At 30.4% G+C, this 21,407-nt stretch overlaps 1 protein-coding gene across 2 annotated transcripts in view; it reads right to left on the reverse strand.

Annotated features, from left to right (window-relative positions):
- The window catches only part of OstDelta (oligosaccharide transferase delta subunit), an 85,035-nt gene that overhangs the window by 3,930 nt on the left and 59,698 nt on the right, over positions 1-21,407 (reverse strand). For both annotated transcript variants that reach the window (XM_075373535.1, XM_075373524.1), the window contains one exon: positions 9,154-9,249. In XM_075373535.1, coding sequence (XP_075229650.1) covers positions 9,154-9,249 — 96 coding nt within the window. The remainder of the gene's footprint in view (positions 1-9,153; positions 9,250-21,407) is intronic.

Consider the following 21,407-nt stretch of genomic DNA (forward strand, 5'->3'; position numbering starts at 1 on the left):
AAAATAAAATAATGCACACTAATGAATAATTCAAAAGTTGAATGGCTGGTAAGCAATCCTCTGAAACAGACTGAATTACAGTAAAAAGCTAATTTATAACCAAGCTTAAAATTTACAAAGAAATTATGTGACAATCACTAAGACAATACGAGCCTGTACCTTTAACTTTAAGCACTGAATGATAAGATTTGGAGCAGCTACAAGAATTATTATTTTGATTAATTATAAATAATTAATTATTGGATTGTTTTTTCATTATGTTATAAATTTTAATGAATCTCACACACGATAATGTGGGAACATATCAGTCTACATAGCGGTGAGTTTCAATGAATCAAGTTGGTGTTTATTAATTACAGATATTGTTTTAGTTATTTTACATGGTCTAAATGTGAAGTGGATAAGACATTGGCTAAAAGGTGGAAGTGATCTGGGTAGTTAAGAGAGGAAAAACAAAGAAGTGAAATATTCCAAAGACTTAGTTTGTTAAAAATGTTTTTTTAATGAGTTCATCTATAGAAAAATTAAATGACTGAAGGATGATTATCATCTGATTTTGCAGATTACAAAATCAATCAGATTACATAGACAAGATCAGTTTTTAGGTTACTGAACAAAACCATTATATTGAAAAGGAGTAATGCAAGAAGAAGGTAAATGTAGGAAAGAATAGATAACTGTTTTAGCTACAGCAAACATTGGTGGTTCAAGAAAAATGACTTTGTTCAATACTGACTAACTAAGAACAGGACTAGTTTTACTTAGCGGGACTACAGCCAGTGGTTTGGCTCTTTGTCGAAACTCCAGGTAGGAAACAGAGTCCAGTGATAGTTCCACAAACACAGTGATCCAACACTGCTCACTCCAACTCTATAAAAAAAAAACCAGCTGGAACAAGATACCTAAGATAGATGCAGACAGCTGGCTCAACTCCCATGGCACTACAGTCCAGAAAAGGAGAGATAAAGATTAAAGAATAAGGAGAGAATCAGAAGGGGAAATCAATCCAACAAAGGGACTGTCTCTGATCGGGGGTTAATCAGAAAAGTAACTTCTGAAGTTTCAGATAAAAATTATATTTATGTAAAAAAATCAGTTAAGATTAAGGTTCATCATAATACTGTTTGTGAAGAATTAAAGTATGGTAAGATACTAGAGAAAGTCGTAAAATAAAATACACCAATAATTCTCATCCAACTGAAGAAGAATAGGAAGGTAAGATAAAAATAACAGAGGAGCTTGTACACTCTACATCCGAGGTTAGTAAAATTTTATAAAAATCTGAATTTGTATAAAAAAAAATAGTCTGTGCAACTAACAGTTCTTTGTAGTTGCAAAAAAATACACCTTTCAATTATTCTGTCAACTTTAACAAACCAAAACAAGCAGGAATAACAAACTTATTATGTTAATTTTATCTTTGAAAAAAAAATGTTCTATATAAGCTGAATTATTTTCATGTTAATGAAGTAATTAAGGTTCAGTTAAATAAATAATGTATTCATTAGGGGCTTATTAAATTTGTGAATCTTGATTTTTTCAAGAGCTCTTAAAGTAAATCAGATTGTAGGACAAATTTGTTGTCGCATTCAACACTTGTTTTGTTGGTATTTTTGGTGTTTAATTCAATCAACGATCTGAGTGCATAATCAAATTGAAGTTAGATACAGGAAGAGTTTTTGTGTGAAACGTGAATGGCAGTGTTAGAGGAAGATCGTCTTCCACAAATCAGTTAATTTGATAGTTGAGGGTTGTAAGTTATAGTAGATGGTTGTGGTTGGAAGTAGCCGTACGAAGGCAATAGTAAGTTGTATAAATAAAATACACTGATGGAAATGTCTGCCAAGGCATTTGCATTGGTGGCATCCTGACAGAGGCCAAACTGATGACTGTTGTGTTATCAAGTTTAGAGGGTCTAAAAGAAACCTCCGGTAAAGCCCATCAAGGCTATGAATGGAGGGGGTAGTGTGACGACCAGGATCGTCACAAGTTGGGTTTCTTCCCTTCAGGGGCAGGATGTTTTTTGGGATGGTAGTAGTAGCAGTAGCAGTAGTAGTAGTATAATAGCTTATAGAGTTCCTTAGTTGTGGTAGCAGTGTAAATGCTTATACATATTGTGAAGCTCTTAATAATTGTGACTTGCTATTTGGGACAAATATGTGGGAATTTATCCAATGAGATTTTGTCTGACAATGCTTGACTACATCTTGCAAAAACAAATTCAAGAACTGAAATGACTTTGCTGGGAAATCTTCAAACATCTACATACAGTCCTGACCTCACACCTAATGATTATTACCTTAATATCTTATAATAATGGCTTCCATCATAAAGGTTTGAAAATAATGAGGAACTGATAGATGGGTAATTAATTAATTGGCTTAAATCACTGGAATTTTTCAAAGACAAAATAATGAAGCCACAAGAACAGTGTGATAAATGTATTGCAATGAATGGCAATTATATGGAAAAGTAATTATATATATATATATATATATGTTATTTTAATTTAAAAAAGTATTTCAATATCACTCACTTTGTTTTTATATCACAACAGTTCTTATTTTAAAAAAAACTGTATTGTACATTAGATAATTATTTATTTAGCTGAACCTTAATTACTTTATTAACATGAAAATAATTCAGATTATACAGAAAATTTTTTTTTTCAAAAACAAAATTAGCATAACAAGTTTGTTATTCCTGTTTGTTTGATTTCTTTCCTTCTTTCTCTGTTTAGCCTCTGGAACCACTATAAGGTATTACTTCAGAGGATGAATGAAGATGATATGTATGAATGTAAATGAAGTCTTGTAAAGAATCAAGTCAACCATTCCTGAGATGAGTGGTTAATTGAAACCAACCACTAAAGAACACCGGTATCCATGATCTAGTATTTATCTATATTTTGAATTTATCTGTCCAAACTTAACCATACATCTCAACAGATATCAAATAACAACCACAGTCGTTACTGTCAACCGAGAGCTTGTAATCCTTAGGCAACCTTCTACAATTTTCACAAGTAGGAGCCTCATACTTTTTAGGACACTATTCACACTTATGACCCTCATCACCACATTGCACACTGAGTGAAACATATTGACAGAATTTAGCTCTATAACCAATTATACAACAATTAAAACATCTTTGTACATCCTTGTACTCCTTGATTCTACACAAACAACCTACTCTCAGCAACAAACTTGTTACACAGATTACGCCCAACTTTAAATATACCGTGATATCTTTGGGCATCACGTCTACCAGTTTTGAATAAAACCTGCACTCAGACCTGGATGCCACCTCATCCTAGTCGATGTTTTGTTCCCATATGAGAGACACATCATTCTCCTTCTTGGACAAATGAATATCTATATTACAGACATGACTCAAGGCCTCCTTTTACATTTCTGATCCACCTTGACCTCTAACATTTTACTAATGACAGATTCTGAGATGACTAACATTTCTTTGTCATTCGCTACTATAACCTGACCATCCCTAGTATCCTTTATGTTCCTAATTTTCAAATTTGAGCTCTTGCCCTGAAGGGCAATCTGAAATTCCTCTCTAATTTCTTCAATTGTTTTTGTGGACCCTCCTTCCTGTTAAGGAAGATGACTTCTGGCTGTATGCAGGCTTAGCTGGCTTCCACTTGCCTTTAAGCACTTCAGCATAGTGATTCTGTTCTCCCCTAATAGGCACAGGCACTGGTACCAGGATGGAAACTGCCTCTTAAATTACTCTTTACCTCCTTGAATTCAGTTGGCTTAGAGGAAAGCACCTCAAATTCATTTGGAAATGCAGAGAACATTTCCTTACTCATTATTAAGCTTTGGGACCACTCTCGTCTGTAAACTGCTGCAGAGGAGATCTGAGGGCCTTCAAGAAACCCCAACTGCTTACATTATTCCTTAAATGGTGCTACTACAGGGATAGAACTACCAGCCCTGTCCCCAGCCTTAAAGAAATCACTAATCAGAGGCAGGTCGGGTGGATATACCTGCCTGACCAACTTCGTTTTTGTCATCGAAAGAGAAGATGGAAACATCCTCGACTCCCCCTGCCGATAACCTCTTCAATTTTAACCCACCTGGGTCTTCCCTTAGATTCTACAAGACTCTACAATCAACATCTTTGCCAATGCTTCCCTAAGTAAATAAAATAAGTTAAGTTAATCTATGTTCTTACTTATTGATATTTAACTTTTTTGGGCAAGCCCACAAATGTGCCAACTGCCTGCAGCGAGATACAGGTAGCCAGAGGCTTTATTGTCCTCCTGTCACTCTTTGCACCTCCTAGCTGCTGCTGGTTCAGTTATGCAAGTGCAAGCAATTACAAAAACACTGATTATAGCCCCCCACTCTAAAAAGAGCACAAGCAGGACTAGACCGAGCCCTACCTGAACAAACCCTTGCTTATTACAGGGTACTTACACCAGCAACATTGTAGCCACTCTTGTCAGCACATGCCTTGTAGAACAAAGACTTGATCGCTTTACAAGGACCTCTATGAGGCAGATGCATGACTTAAATCACACACCAGATACCAAATCCCAAAAAACAGTGATCATATGCTTTCTGCCAGTGTTCTTGCTTAAATACTTTGGCCTTGGAGCTGATGAGTTCCGACCTCTCCAACTGATTGCTGCTTTGTTTCAAAATTAATATATGACATCCAAGTTTCACAACTAGTCACAATGTGGTTAAGTAGTTCATCTCCTTCATATTTATAACACCGACAAAATGTTTGAGCTTCAGCAAGACACTTTTCTTTGTGGCCATCTGTCAACATTTTTGGTACCTACCTACCACACAACCTGCAAAAACTTTCCCTAAAATCCAGCAGTTTAAAATGTAGAAAAACTTGGAAAATTACTCAACACAAAACATTTGGAAATTCATTTAATAATAGTGAAACTCTAATCATCTGTGTTTTTAATTTGTTTATTTACTTTTCCCAACAAATATTTTGTGATCATAGACAGGCAACTAATACATTCTTCATCATAAACATTTGTCTTGCTTTCTCAAAACAAACATCATTTATTATTTCATTTTAGCATTTACTTCAAACAAATTATGCACAACTACTGTGAACATGATTAGACTTGCTATAAATGACAACTGATACAAATATATACACAGGATGCTTCATGAAGTGTTACCAGTGCTTTCTGAGCTTATTCAATTGTGTAAATAACGAAAAAAGATCAAATAAACATAGGTCCAGAAACGCTCCATTAGCGAGTTACAGCTAGCAAAAAATTTCACCCTGATTCCTGGGCAAAGAGTGAAATAAAACCGTACTGAAATTCTAGGAACAGAATTAAAACTTGATGGTTTCTTATGGGGGTTTGACCTGAAAAATTGAATAAAACAGGTTTCAGAACCATATCTCCAGCAGTTTTCATAATAACGGTTGTAAAACAGACAAGTTTGTTATCTAAAAATACATTTTTTTATGTTTCTAAAACAAAAACTTTGTTAAATGACTAATAAATGCATAAAATTCATTATAAAAAATTGTAGAGAATTTAATTCTGAGAACATTGGTGTATAATAGCCCAATAAAAAATGCAGCACCCAGCACACTGCTCTTCCTCAGTCTACATGGCAAAATTCTGGTTATATCTGAATGGCTATCATACATAACTACACATTTCCATTTTATATTTAGGTTGCTTAAAAATGCTTTTCAAACCACAAGAAAGCACATTATTTGAACATAAAACTTTAAAAAAACATTATTTAAACACAGCACACTAAAATAAAATGTGGTCTAATAGTTAAATCTGTAATCCAGTACAAATGTAGCAACAAAATGTTCTATTTCCTTTGTAAAAATTCAAATGTGTTTACTCAATATTTCAGTTTTGTTATTCTGTTTTCATAAATATGTAATTTCTCCATTGCAGGTATGCAATTTTTTTATTACCATATTTGTATAGAATTTGTACATTTCCTTCAATTTAATCAATTTTTTTATTATGCACTTTAATAAGTTTTGATTAATTTAAATGCAAATTTCTATATTGCATACACATGTAGAATCACTCACATTCTTAAAAAGTTAAGTTACTAGTTAAGTAGTAGTTTAAGTTTAACTACTATAACTTTCATCAACTACTGCTACAAGTCAACAGTAATCATTTCTATCTCACTTTTTTGTCTTCACTCGTTTGAATGGTTTGATGAATGTATTCATTCCATTCTATTCTGTACCAATCTCTTACTGTAAGCTTAGCATACCACTTACATCCTAAATTCTCTATTAATTATCTATTTCACATACGGTAGTCTTTGTCTACCCTATTTATTGGTTTTATCTCCTTCTAGAAGGAAATTCAATAATCCTGAATGTTTAAAAAAAATATTTTGAGGAGATGAAAACATTCAACCCTTTTTGATTTGTAACTGAAATTTTGTCAATGCTATTATGACAGGTAAGACTGAAAAAATGCACAATTTCCATCTTTCTGACTGTTTAAAAGATTGGTTATTATCAATGCTCAGTCAATTAATTAAACCACTATTTACATATTTTCAATTTAACTTAAAAAAAATATTTGTGGCACGCGTGTATATTTCAGACTTAAACACAAAACATTAATGATTGCTCTGGCTGTAAAATGGGTGATAATGCAAGAACAAGATGCTAGTCACACTAACTTCATCACTAATGAAAAATATAAGTATATTAAAAACATTTTCTTACAGTAAAAAATGTTAATTAAAATTTTTAATTTGATATGATGTCACCAAAATCAATCATTTTCATTGCTGTCCATTATAGTCAACAAAATGATTATTAAATAATAATCTTTTCTGTACTACTTTGAATAAAACATCTTTGATATTTTTTTTTAAAGATTATCTTGAAATGAATTTGTGCAGAATTTAATTACCTGTACAAATTTTTAGTAGCCTTCTTTTATTTAGGTCCATAATGTTTCTTCAAAAATATAAAAGATTCTTGCTTATAATATTTACAAATATTTTTGTGAGTTTTTTCTTAAAAAGCAGAAAAAATTATGTTAATTTATGTCAATTGGGTCAGTTTTTATAATTCCATAGGTAAAATCAAATCACTTTGTCACACACTATGACATCATAATTACATTATCACACTTTTTCACATAGAGGTCAGAAAAAAGTGAAAATCTGTGATTAGCCAGAACTAGAAAATGAGTTTCTTTTTCTCAACTCATATTTCAATGAACTTTTTTTTTATTTGTTGAGAAGATTAGACCTATGAGATATGGCTAGAACAATTAGAATGTCTACTGCTAAATATAAATTCAGGGTGATTCAGTAGGAAAGGGAAATAATTTGGGAGCTCATTCTAGAGCTTGAAATACGGAATAATGTTTATTCAAACATAATGCTTTGTGATCGAGTTACAGCAAGCAAAAAATTTCACCTGGATTGTAACATAGTGAAATTCCATTTTGAATTCTTTGTTTTGAAAAACACATCTCTTCACTCATACAGAATATGCTGATATGATTTTTGTGTATGGCTTTTGAGATGGAAGTGCTCCAGCTATAGTGGATGAATACCAACATAGGTATTCTGGATAAGTAGTTTCAAACTATAATGTATTTTGTAGAATTTTTAATAATCTTTATGAGAATGTACACTCCCAGCCCTCATGTTTTATCTGAACATCAACTGGTACATGATGATGAACGGGAAAACATTCTTCAGATGGTATGATTAATTCTATGAGCAGGCGAAGCATTTCTACACGACAACATTCCACAAAGCAATGATTTTCAGTGAACATTTGTTGTGGCAGAATCGAAACCAAATTAATAGGCCCTTTCGTAGTAGAACGTGTCACAGGGAGAAATTATCTAAAACTTTTAAACAATGAATTTCTTAGTGCTAGAAAATTTCTCATGGGTGAAACAAAGTCAAATGTACTATCAATCTGATGGAGCACCAACAGATTTCATGAATGAAGTAAGTCAATTCTAAGATGAAAAGTTTACTGGTAAATGGATTGGATGTGAGGGCCAGTATATTGGCCACTTAAGATCACTGGACCTTACTACCTTAGAATACTGTTTATGGGAATGGATGAATTGTGAGGTATACAAGCCAAAAGTAGACAAACTGTGATAAACTGATACCTCACATTCTCTATGCTGCTGCCCTCATCAAGGAACCTGAAGATATCATTAGATTGATACAAAATGTAAGGAAACAAGTTGAAAAATGCATCGATGTCAGTGGTGGAATTTTCAAATATTTATTGTAAATTAATACAGAGTTTTAATATTTCAAATGTCTAGATTTATTGAACAAAAAACAGCTGTTTTTAATTTTTACAGATTTATAACATTTTTCTGTCAAGTTTCATTTTTTAATAATAAAAGTTGATTTTTTTGTTTTTCATAGACTTATTACAAAATTTTCTCAAAATTAAATTCCCTAGAAGTTTTTATAATAAAATTTATGCATTTATTAGGCATCTAACAAAGTTATTGTACTTCAAACCTAATTAAACCTACTATTTTTTGTCACCAATTTTTTCTGTTTTACGTTAGATGTCATGAAAACTACAGGAGGTAAAGTTCTGGGTCCTATTTTATTCAATTTTCAGGTCAAAAACATGAAAAACCATAAAGTTTACCCCTTATATAAAACCTTCAAAATTTTAGTATGATCTCATTTCACTAGGGGAACTGAAATCTGGATGAAATTTTTGCTAGTCATAACTCAATAACAAAGCGTTTTGGACATAAATTTATATGAACTTTTTCATTATTTCAAACTCTAGAATCAGTTCCCCAATTATTTCCTTTTCCTCCTGAATCGCCCAGTATATATATATATTTCATTTCAGTAGTTTATTATTTAAGAAAATAATTTAAAAGAAGGACAGTATATAAAAATAGTTGTAACAATATGTTCACTCCAGATATACTATGTTAAAACTGTATGCAGTTCGTTTTATTTAAATTAGCCAATGACCTAAGAATACTGTGAAAGCTGCTAGAAGTATTCTTGATACTTTTTATTAATGACTGCCTTTGTGGTTTTTGCAATAATTAAAAAAAAAACTATTAAGTATGGTTAAGATATATGGAATAGTAAATTACAAACATAATAAATAAAAATAATATTTAAATTATTTACTGACCAGCACAACCAATACTAAGAAAGGAACAAAGACAAGCCCAGTAAAGAGATTTGATACAAAAACTGGTGGTCTCTTTTCTGGCTCTCTGAATATATGCTGAAAGAAAAAAAAATTATATTAACTTCTAAACATTTAGAAAAACTTAATTAAACAGACAAAAAGATGCTATAGTGTTACAGAGAATCACTAGAACACTAGGACTAGAAGAAACTAAATTAATTAGTTCAACTAATCTGAAAAATCCTGTACAATAACTTTAATAAACAAAAATGTAATTATTCAAACAGAATGTATCAACTTAGACATGCATCTTAAACATTATATATACACTACTCAAGTGCTGTATCAAATCAGAATATTATATGGGGGTCTGGTCATTTAATATTAAATAAATACAAAAGTTTATAACTAATAAAAATTATTTCTTACAAAGAATTCAATCATTGATAATGTTAGTTCACATTTAATTTTATTAAAGTTTTAATTGAGAACAATCTGAAAACTTCTGTAATCATTTCAGATGTGTGAACATCCTTAAGGTTATTGATCAACATGCTGATAATCTATTGAAAAGATCAATAGAATAGTTTCACAAGCACCCCTACATTATTACACTTTTGGTAATAGGCTCAATTAAGAATAAGTAACATAAAAAATCAATTACTAGTTTGTAAAAATTTGAACAAAATTTGTTTTTGTTAAAAATAGCCAATATAACTGGTAGAACAAGCTTTTTAACATCTTTTGTTAGCTATTTCCAACAAAAAGTCTGCCTTAATTTTGGTCATGAGATCTGATCTACATATGCATGAAGCATGCATTCAGTTTGCCCCACCACTCCTGCATTTGTATTACTTTTTTGGGGTTGATGATTAATTCGTCACATAAGCTTGTGTGGGAAAATGGAATGGACATTTTTTAGTTTCTGAAAAATGCCATGCCTAACTGGGATTTCAATGCAGGACTTTCCAGAAGAAAGCCTAAGATGTTACCATTCCATCAAAGTACTACTGTTTTGTATTAAAACATAGAACACTGAAAATATCTTAATTCATCAGCAAACATGGTGTCAATTTTTAAAAAGTGTGAATAACCAGTATTAATTAAAAATATTTTAACAAATGTAAAAACTGTGCCTAAAAGATTTTTTTTGCGGGAAATTTAGGCAGTTCCTTCAACAGTGCAGTTACTGGTAATATTCATGCATAAGAGAGAATGCCATTTAGTCCATTTTTAAAGCTATGTTATTTTATTTATTTTTTTTAAAATTACACATTACTATTATTAGTGAATTAATGCTGTTGTACACCTCATTTTATGTATTGCACCTATTTCCAGAGGAGTAATAAAGCTTTGATAAATAAACTACAGAACAGAATAGAGAAAAGAGGGATTTTATTGTTCAGAGACATTAAGAAGCATATGCCAGAGCCAACACCAGAATAGAAAATGATAAAATTAAACAAAAAACAGTTAACGTGGTATGCCATAAGAGAAAAGGTATCTCCTGCATAGTTTAAACTCTATTTGGACAATGTAATTCATAAATGGAAGGAATTGATTATTTTAAGGAGTGACAATGATTTTTATGATTAACTTATCAAAAGATTGTAATGGTACTGCAATAAAACTTTTTTATAATTAAACACGACATCAGGTGGAAAATTTAATTTAAAAAATGTGCTCTATTATTAAAAGAATATAAAGAAATAAAGTAAGGAAGAATGCAATATTCTTTTATATTGTTTTATTAGTATTTTAATGCTATTGTTCTAGTTTAAAATCATAGCTCTATCTGCAGGTTTATATGGTAGTGAGATATAGTTTCTAGGCTGGAAATTAAATAAGAATACAAGACAAGCAGTAGAGATTAATCTTCTTCATTCTGTCATAGGAACAGTATAATAATAACTGGATGCATAACATTTATAACGAAAACTGTATTATAATAATTAGAAACAACCTATCAATAGAATTTGTTACAGACACCTTGCACAGAAGTTTTGTAGCAAAGGTCCATTAGTTTCTGAAATCATGGATGACCCAATAAAATGAGGAAATTCAAGAATCATCATCATCATCTTTAAACTCAGAGCATGTTAAAAGATGTAAAGCCTGATGCATAAAAAACTATTTGAAAAAGATGAATGAATTCAAATTTTCTTAGTCCTTTTGCCTATTTAATTCTCTATAATTTTAGCTTTTAATGTATGTACAAGAAGTAAAGAGCTCAGTCAGGAGAAAGTTTGACTCATTACAAATGACTAAAAATACAATATTATTACCACCTGGAACATCCTGAAGATTAGGCTACAAAATTAAGTAAAAGGGGCAGCACCTCTTTCAGCATTTGTTAAGGGTACCAACTAAATGATAACTGATATATATGGTCTTAATAATAAACTTGAAGGTAATACATTTTAGGCTTTAAATACAGCACACCTGAAAGTAAAGTATTTTCAAAGAGAAGCTTGTTTCTTTTCTTCTTATTCATGACGCCTTGAGTAAAATACTCCAGAAATAAAATAATCCTTTCTAATCAGATTTCTGGGTGGGGACTGCACAAGAGAAGGTCATTAGCAAGTACAAAAGGCACTCTTTAAGTTAGAGTATGGAATATTTATTGCTTTAACTATAATTCTATTTATTTAAAAAAATAAATGGAAACATTACAGTTAGATAGAGCAGCAATTATTGGGTAAAGTGGAAATACAAATAAAATTTTTGTAAGGGAGACGTAGGGTAATTAATATTCTAAAAAGTGAAATACAGGAACAGGTGTAATATATGTATATAATTGTAGGAGAAACAGTATTATAAGCAGCACATTGACAAAACTGAGAGAATTATTTTAATAGGAATAGATTCAAGACTGGGTTTAAAACATTAGTACACAGGTTATAGCAACTTCATCAGCAGAAGAGAAGACAGAAAAGAAATATGAGGAAATCATGATTAAACAAATAATTATGTAAAAGAAAGATGGAATCTGATGGCAGTGGAAGAATGGATGTTGCAGTGTGAAAAGGACAAGAAGGAAAAATAGTTGAAAAGCGAGGACCATGTCAGTGGTAAAAGAGAGAGTAAGCTTGTAAAATTTTGTGACTAGTGATTGTAAATAGTATGTTTAAACTTCATTAAAGTATAAAGGAAATCAAAGATTGGGTCTATAAAACAAATAAGGCTTCCAGGACATTTAGTCCACACTGTAAGGTCCATCTGAAGTCCAATGTCCATTAATTTAAATTAGTTAGTTATTTAGTCCATTGCACTTATGCCCACTCCAGGTAATGTCCATTTACTGTATTGTCCACTAGAAGACCTTTAAATAAAGTCCATTGCACATTTGTCTAGTCCATTTACCAAGATAAATAAAAAAAAAGAGAAATATAATTCTTTTTATTTATTTATTTATTTATTGTGTATGTATCCCAGAAATAATTATGACATATACCTATTAATTAATTGTTACGGATTTCATTCATCAATCAATTCTGCAAGGTTCACCTTAGTCTATAAACAACAGCCCTCAGGTAAATTGTCATGTGCTGTTCATCCTTATATTGTTGAAATCATTGCACAACTTCAGCAATGTGTGTTTGGTTTGCTAAATATGTTTTGTTCACAGACGGTCTTATGTTAATGTGGCCTCCTAGCAGCTGAGTAATATCTTGTTGATTTTGTTGCTGTTCATTTATCATTGTATCCATGAATCTCCATTGGGAGGGATGGTGAAGAGTCATCAACTTCTGAAATTTATTATACCATCCCTCGATGGCACTGTTTGTTCTCTGCTGGCCAATTACCATGAGGTCATACACGTTCCACATTTTGAAAGGGAATCTTGCGTTCTCGGCTCTTCATTGGCCTCGAGCTCACCATCTTGCATATACCCGCTTGACATATTCCACCAGACCGTCCAGATCCTCTGACGTTATTTCAACAATATCATCAAAGACATCTTCCACGGGAACAAATGGTAATCCCAGCAGCAATGAAATTTGCTTCTGTACTACATTCCCTATGGTATTAAATTCTGCTGCTAATCCCTCTGACTGAATCTAATGCCAGATCGATTGAGACCAATGGAATTAGCAACCCTTTGTGTTTGCATTTGGAAAAATTAGTCGAGCTGCATTAATATTTGTCAATTCAAAATCCATCATGATAGTTCCAGGATGTATATGGATATTTGCTTCTCGAGCTGTGCCCACAACACATTCGTACAGCAATCGATACAGTCCTCCGTTTTCCACGGAGTCATAGCGTAGACAAATGGGAAGACATGCCCTTGGAAAATCATGTGGATTTCTTTTTTAAGTTGTCCCTTACCTTCGTTACTTCCCCTTACACACCTGCCCCATGCTGGCGATCTCTTGTACTATCCTTCTGAACTTGTATATCTTCAGGGCCACTCCCAGTAGTACATCTAGCATTGTAGGAGCTTCGTTGTTCACATCTCCAATATCGTCGTAAACCATCTTTACTAATTGAATGGAAATGGTATGTGTAGTTATTGAAATGCAGCATTTGTTTATTTTTTTAGAATAAATCACCTGTCATAATTTTTGATGAATTATTCTCTTCCATACTAAGAAATTAACTGGTCTACCCAATCTAGATAACAATATTTTATCCCCACCCTTGCTGTAATAGATCCTCCTACTCATACATGATTCATCTTATCTTTAGATAATTATGTCTTTATATAACCTAATTGCTACTTGCTGTGTATTGAAACCTTTACAATACACATATTTAGAAAATAAAGTATTAGAAAAATTAAGTATTAAAGTATTAAAAAATGTCATCTACGTATCTTTCATTGAATACCTAATATTCAATGAAAGATACGTAGATGACATTCCAGTACATGCACATGAACAGGATATTGATTTAATATTAAAAGAATTTAACCTATTTTATGAACATACACAACTTACAAAGTTAACTGAGATTAACAATAGTATAAACTTTTTCGAATTAACAATAACTCATTTTGAAAAGAAAATATCAACAAAATGGTATATAAAACCAACATCTTCAAGCAGACACCTAAATTTCCTATCAACACAACCAATATCACATAAAAAAATTAATAGTCAAGAATCTTGCAAACAGAATAATAAAATTTACAAACCCCGAATTTAGACTAGAATATATTAAAAAAAAGCAAAAGATCTACTAATAAATAATAATTATCCAGAAAATATCATATATAAAATATATAAAAATACAATTCATAAACACTGTAATAATATATCAGGCAACCATCCGAATAAAAATAGTAAATGTGAGAATTATGTTGCATTACCATATGTCAAAGATCTGTCAGAAAAGATTAAAAAAATTGCTACAAAAGGATTTTGCAATAGCCCACCAAAATTAACAATCTGAATAGTATGCTTTCTACATTAAAATCGCTGGTAGAAAAATCAACAACCCAATGTAGTATATGTAACAAAAGAAGAAGCGAAACTAATAAGTATGTAACAATAATGTGATACCGCCAAATAAAAAGTGGTAAAAGGTGGTATCACATTGTTACTGCCAAGAATCTGTGGTCTAATAAAATTACATAAAAATGATTATCCTATAAGACCTATAGTAAATTACATACAAAGTCTGACATACAAGCTATCCAAATTTTTGGTTAAATTATTACAACATATAATCAGAAGAAATAAATATAACAACAAAGATTCATGGGAATTCCACATATTTATTAATAAGCATATACACACACAACAAATAATTTTTTTGGATGTAATTTCATTATACACCAGTATTCCAAAGAGTTAGGTAATTGAAGCGATAGAAAGCAAATTGAATGAAATAGAAAAAGTAACTACAATTTAAAAAAAACAATTTTTAGAATGTATAAATATTTGCATAAATAATATATATTTTAAATTTAAAACTAAATTATATGAACAATGCCATGCTTTAGTGATGAAGTCATCAATCTCTGCCTGCTTAGCAAACCTAACTATGGAATATTTAGAAAATAAAGTATTAGAGAAATTAAATGAAAATGAAATCGAAGAATTACTCCAAGATGATCGCCTAAATCAACTCTGCCATAATTTTCCAAAATGATATCGCCTAGCAACGTGGCCAAGCAACATTTTAATTCCCAATAATGGTAACAGTGTCTGCCTTGATATTATAACTTACAGTGGACTGAAAAAAACCTATATATCTGTGTGGCCTAAAAGAAAGTCGACAAAAACTAATGGTGAATAAAAATACCAGTGGACGTTAAATAAAATGGACAAACAAAACAGTGAACACTGGAATTTTGTAGACCTCAGTGTAAGTGGACCTTACTGTGTGGACCAAACGTCTGCTAATCCAGACAAGTGATCCAAGATGAAGTAATTACATTGAGGTTAAAAGATATTAGCAAAGAAGAGGAAGAAATAAAGAAAAGCATCAAAGCAGTCAAATGACTCAAAAAAATTACGTCCAATAGAATATTTCATGAATTATAAATTATACTTTTATTCCTAATTATAAATTAAATAACTTCACAAAATAATAAGTGGTCCATGAAAAATGATGCTCAATTATATGACTATTTTATAACAGATTAGATAATGAAGTTAATTATTTGATTATTGTACAATGTTCTTTTTCCAGTGATTGTTTAATACACTACATTTTTTAAGAAATAAACAAGTGTATTTTTTTCAAATATTTATTGTTTTAAATTAAAAATAACCAACTGAAAATAATAAAGGTAGACTATATAAATATATCATACAATGCATTAATTTTTGTCTTGTTTTGTCAACACCTACACAATTATGTGGAAGCAAACACCATTTATATGAATCACCAAAAATATAAAATTAAATAAATATTAAATAGATATTTAACTCATACAATCAAATCAAAACTAAATATTTTCAATTGATATAGCACTGAGAGCAAACTAATCACATAAAAAAAAATGTTAATTTGTGATCATATTAGTTTGTGAACTATTATCAACAATAATAAAAATTGCAATACTTACCGTTTGTAATGATATTACAAACAGTAATTGATGTAATTTTAATTATTGTTAATAATAGTTTATTAATATAGAGGATGTCTAGGCTAAAAGTATCTAAAGGTAACAGCTTACATTAAGAGAACCAGTTAATATAATTTAATATTTTTTTTAATAAACACAGCAACTCACCAAATTTTAATCTAAAATTTTAGTCAAGTTACGTGTGCACTTTTTGTAGATAGGTGGACGTCTAGACAATAATCTAACTCTTGCCAGGTATTTAAAAGCATCTACGTTATTAGACCAACAGCTTCAACAATTTTCTGTTTAAATTGTCCAAATCTCAAATTTTTCTTTGGTATACACAACTTTTAATATATCCCTATACAAAAAACGTCCAAAGGAGTGATATCTGGAGACCTAGGTGGCCATGCAGTTGGACTTCCTCATCCAATTCAACATCTGGGGAAAGTGTTGTTCAAGAACATGGTAACATCTCGATGAAAGTTTGGTGGAGCACCATCGTGTTGAAACTGAAGCCTGCAAGGATCTGAGGAACAACAAAGTTTTCAAACATGTTGAAGTATTTGTGTCCTGTCACAGTGGGCTCCATGAAAAAAGGTGGACCAGTGATGTCACTTTTGTGCAGTCCTAACCAATCACTGAATTCTGATATCGCTTTCATTTTTTATTACTTTATGGGATTTTTCAGTACCCCAAATTTGACAATTGTGTCTCTAACCTTCCCACATGTATGAAAGGGTTGCCTCATCAAGATAATTAAGACTGTTTTCAACATGGTCAACCTCTGCAACTCATATCATAGGTGGTGATCATTTGGTTTAATGTGATGAAGGAGTTGTAACCTATACTCTTGCAAATGGAGCTACTTATGAACGTCATGAACAGTGGAATGAAGAATTTGCAATTCATAAATATCCTGCCTAATTGACTTTCCAGGACTGGCAGTGAATGCCATTGCGACACACAACCACCTTCTCATCACTAACTGAAATTTTTGGATGATTTCCAGTTTGTGAAACCAAGCTTCCAGTCTCTCTTAGTCTATCTCCCTGACGAATAGACTTGGATGTAGGAAGTGATATTCCATTTAGTTCATATAAGCTATTGAACACACGTAATATTCAAACTCTGCTAATCAAACCTTCTGCTGCGGGGTCCAAATCTTGAATGACTAAATTGCTTTGTATTCTGCTGACCTTAAGAGAATACAGAACAAATTATAGAGATATTTACTGTGAATTGAAACATGTTTTAAAGATTGACACAACTGGTTTTTTTTAAATATAAGCAATTACTTTTGGATACTTTTAGCTTGAATACCTTGTAATGCTATGATGATTACTTGCAAATTCATATTAGTAAGTTTAACTTGATAATTCATATTATCAGTTAACAAACACAGAAGTAAAAGTACAATTAAACCTTTTAAATTATGTAACACATACTTATTTTTTTTAAATAAATGTAATTTTTTCTAAATAATAGAAACTAAAATGTATTTGTTATGCATTTATTATTTATGTTTAAAATCTGCCAGTGTCATTTCACACAAAACTGCATACAAGCACACGTCACACACAATTTTACTACTGTATAGTTATAAGTAAATTAAACAAAAAAGAAGTGTAAAAAATGTTAACTCAAAATCATAAACAAAGTAATACAACACAAAAAAAAAATTAATTAAGACTACAAAAAGACCAAGAAAAACAACAAACGTTTTATGTTATAAAACAACACATGGTTGTTAAGTTATACTTATGAAAAGCAGATGTTCAGTAACTCATTGATTTAAAAACATAATAAAATGGTTGAGATAAACAATCAAATCAATAAAAAAAAGAAAATGTGAATGCAAGTTGTCAGTATTGGACATATATCTAAGTATATTGCTTAAACAACAGGATATGAAAGTTTGTTTTATCTAAATGTTTGGGGTCTCTATGCTGTAACGTAAATGTCTTTGCCAGAACAACTACACAATTTTGTGTTCATGCTCACATTTTATAAAACTCAGCACAACTGACTTTGGTGATTTGTTTTTTTATAACAATGCATTTTTAAAATTGATATGAAGAATCAAAATCCCACCAAATTCAAAGTTCTTTTTTCAAAATCTTTTGAATAATTTAATGTGAGTACCCAGCAGAAATTTATAAATAAAAAAGTCTTATTTTTTATGGTGACATAAAAAAATGATCACAAAGCGATATCATCAATCCTTTGGGTTAGTAAGGTATTTACACTGAGAAACAGAGCCACAGCCTAACTTTAATTTCTAACTATCTTCATAAAATTTATGAAATAATTCAAACAGATCAATATTTTATACAGGATTTACAATACATGAAACTGTGATGAAAAAATTAGGATATAAAAATCATATGTTATCAGAAAAACATTACATTCTTAATGGACAACCAAAAGAAAAGTATGAAGAAGGAAGAACCACCAAAAAGTTTCAAAAAAAATCAAACAATTTTGCTACTCAGATGATGAACATTTTTAATGTTTAGTATGTTTCTTTTTTAAAATAGACTAATCAAAACAATATTACTAACTTTTTGGTAGTGTTACACAGATGTTCATGTCTATGAATGAACAAACACAAAAAAAAAAGGGTAAGGGAAGTATGGGTATAAGACAGTGCAGGTGGTGTGTGTTTTAAAGTGAAAAAGCCAATCTATATTACAATAAATGAATACATTTAATCTATTTTGCACTTTTTTAACGTTCTTTTGATTAATTATAGGGTAAATATTTGATATTAATCTAGTGCTCTGTTAGCTATGGAAATACTTTAAAGTATGATTAACAGTTACATCTATTATAGAAAGATATATACAGCGTGTTTCTAAAATGGTCAGCTGGCTATAACTTTTTGGATTCTACTTGTAAAACTAAACAAAAAATATCCTTAGGAAAAATGACAATTTCTACTTCGTTCTTCCCCTGTCTGCCATTTTATTATTTTTATATAAAAATTTATATATAAAGTTATGGTAGGAAATTGATGTTGTAATTTTGTGACTGTTTTCATGTCCTCCACGCTACATTCAATTGAATTAACTATTGTTTTTATTTATTGTTAATTAATATCAAATTAAGTAATAATTTTCTCACAGTAAAATCTAACATTGCATAATAATAAAGCAATTGATATTAATTTTTCACTTTTGAATAATTTTACACAGCAACTATTACTGTTGATCATGTTAACAATGTAAACATGAAGCTTCTTTCAACAGAAATGGTGTTCAAAACTATCACAACCAGCGTATCTGGAGTGACAAGAATCCTCATGGTACCTTCCAAAGTATTCATCAACAAAGATTCTTCTTGAACATACGAGCAGGTATTTTTAATGACTATCTTTTGGGTTTTGTCATTCTACCAAATCATTTAAATGGAGAAAATTATCTTGCTCATTTGCCGAAAATCTTCCACATTTTTTGGAACCCCTACAATTGAGAGGAAATATGTGGTTTCAACAAGATATAGCTCCAACACATTTCAGTCAGTTGGTGTCAGATTTCCTGCATGAAACTTTCCAGGAAAAAATGGATAGGCTGCAGAAGGCTAGTGCCCTGGCCTGCCTGATCACCTGACTTAAACTCTCTCGATTTCAACCTGTGAGGCCATTTGAAACATATTGTTTATTCAACTCCAATATTCAACATTGAGGATCTTCAACAAAGGATCCAAAATGGATTACAAGAAACCAGAATACTCCTGGAATTTTTGAACGGTTAAGACAATCTCTCAGTAAAAGATGGGAGACTTGTGTAATCTCTAATGGTGGACACTTTGAACATCTTTTATAACTTTTAACAAGTGCTAGCTGTTTATTTAAAAAAAAAGTATACCTAATGTTCTACAACTATTAACATAAATCTCAAGTAGCTAGTTTTAGTTTTTTTAATTATTAGGTCAATTATTGTGAGAAAATTATTACTTAATTTGATACTAATTTACAGAATTAACAATAAATTAAAAAAATATTTAACTAAATTGAATGTAAAGTGGAGGACATGAAAACAGACACAAAATTACATCGATTTTCTGCCATAACTTGGCTATTTGTTAACATATTTAACAAATTAAATGTCATTTTGTTCAGAATACAAGGCTTAATATTTTAGCAAACATTTACATACACTTTGATAAAACTTATATTTATGGAGAAATAATGGATTGAAAAATAAAAATGACTGCCATTTTGTAATTTGCAAAGGTATTTAAGTCCTGCTTTCTTTGCCAATTTGAAAACGTTATTACAAAGATGCTTACAAACTATTAATAAGATTCCTCTATCCAAACTTTATTAAAATTTTTATATAAAAATAACAAAATGGTGGACAGAGGGAGTACGAAGGAGAAATTGCCATTTTTCCTAAAGATATTTTTTGTTTAGTTTTAATCTGAAAAAGTACAGCTAGCCCACCATTTTAGAAACACCCTGTATCTATTATTAATTTATTTAGATTAAATTTTTTACAGTCCATTTTTTTTCTCAGTACATTAAATAACTATGCATAATATAAACTTATTTTTCAGCCTCCGCAAATATTAAAATAAAAAACAAATCAAAGGAAAATAATTTTACAGTAATAAAATCTGATAAACAAAAATTTCCGTTACTATTTCAATTGATGAATACAATGATTTAATAAATAAATATATAAATGAAAACAATTTAAAAAAAATTAATGACCCAACCAACAATTTTTTAAGAATTACAAAAGACCTCATAGTTAAATACAAAGAAATATTTAATTATAATAATAAATTAACATATCATAGCAGATTATATCCATACAAACCTTATGCCCCAAAACTCAAAGGTCTCACAAAATTGCATAAAGAAGATATCCCTAAGAGACCATTAATCAATTTTAAAATACCTCAAGTTATATAATTACCAAAATGATTGATAAAGTAATTAGATCAAAGATTAATTTAGAATATAAATGTAATATAAGAAACTGGTATGAATTGATTGTTTAATTATTAATTTAATTATTAAAAATTAATAATAAAACTACAGTTATTAGCTTTGATATAACTAATAGTATTCCCATTGATTATATAATTTCAATAATAAAAAACAAATTAATAAAAACAGGCGAGGACCAAAATTTTATAAATAAATAATATTATAAATAGAAATATATGTAAACAAAATTATTTTGAATTTAATGGAACCTGCTACTCACAAGAAAATGTTTTA

This window comes from Lycorma delicatula, chromosome 1 (genome assembly GCF_047948215.1).
Source record: "Lycorma delicatula isolate Av1 chromosome 1, ASM4794821v1, whole genome shotgun sequence".
Taxonomy (NCBI): domain Eukaryota; kingdom Metazoa; phylum Arthropoda; class Insecta; order Hemiptera; family Fulgoridae; genus Lycorma; species Lycorma delicatula.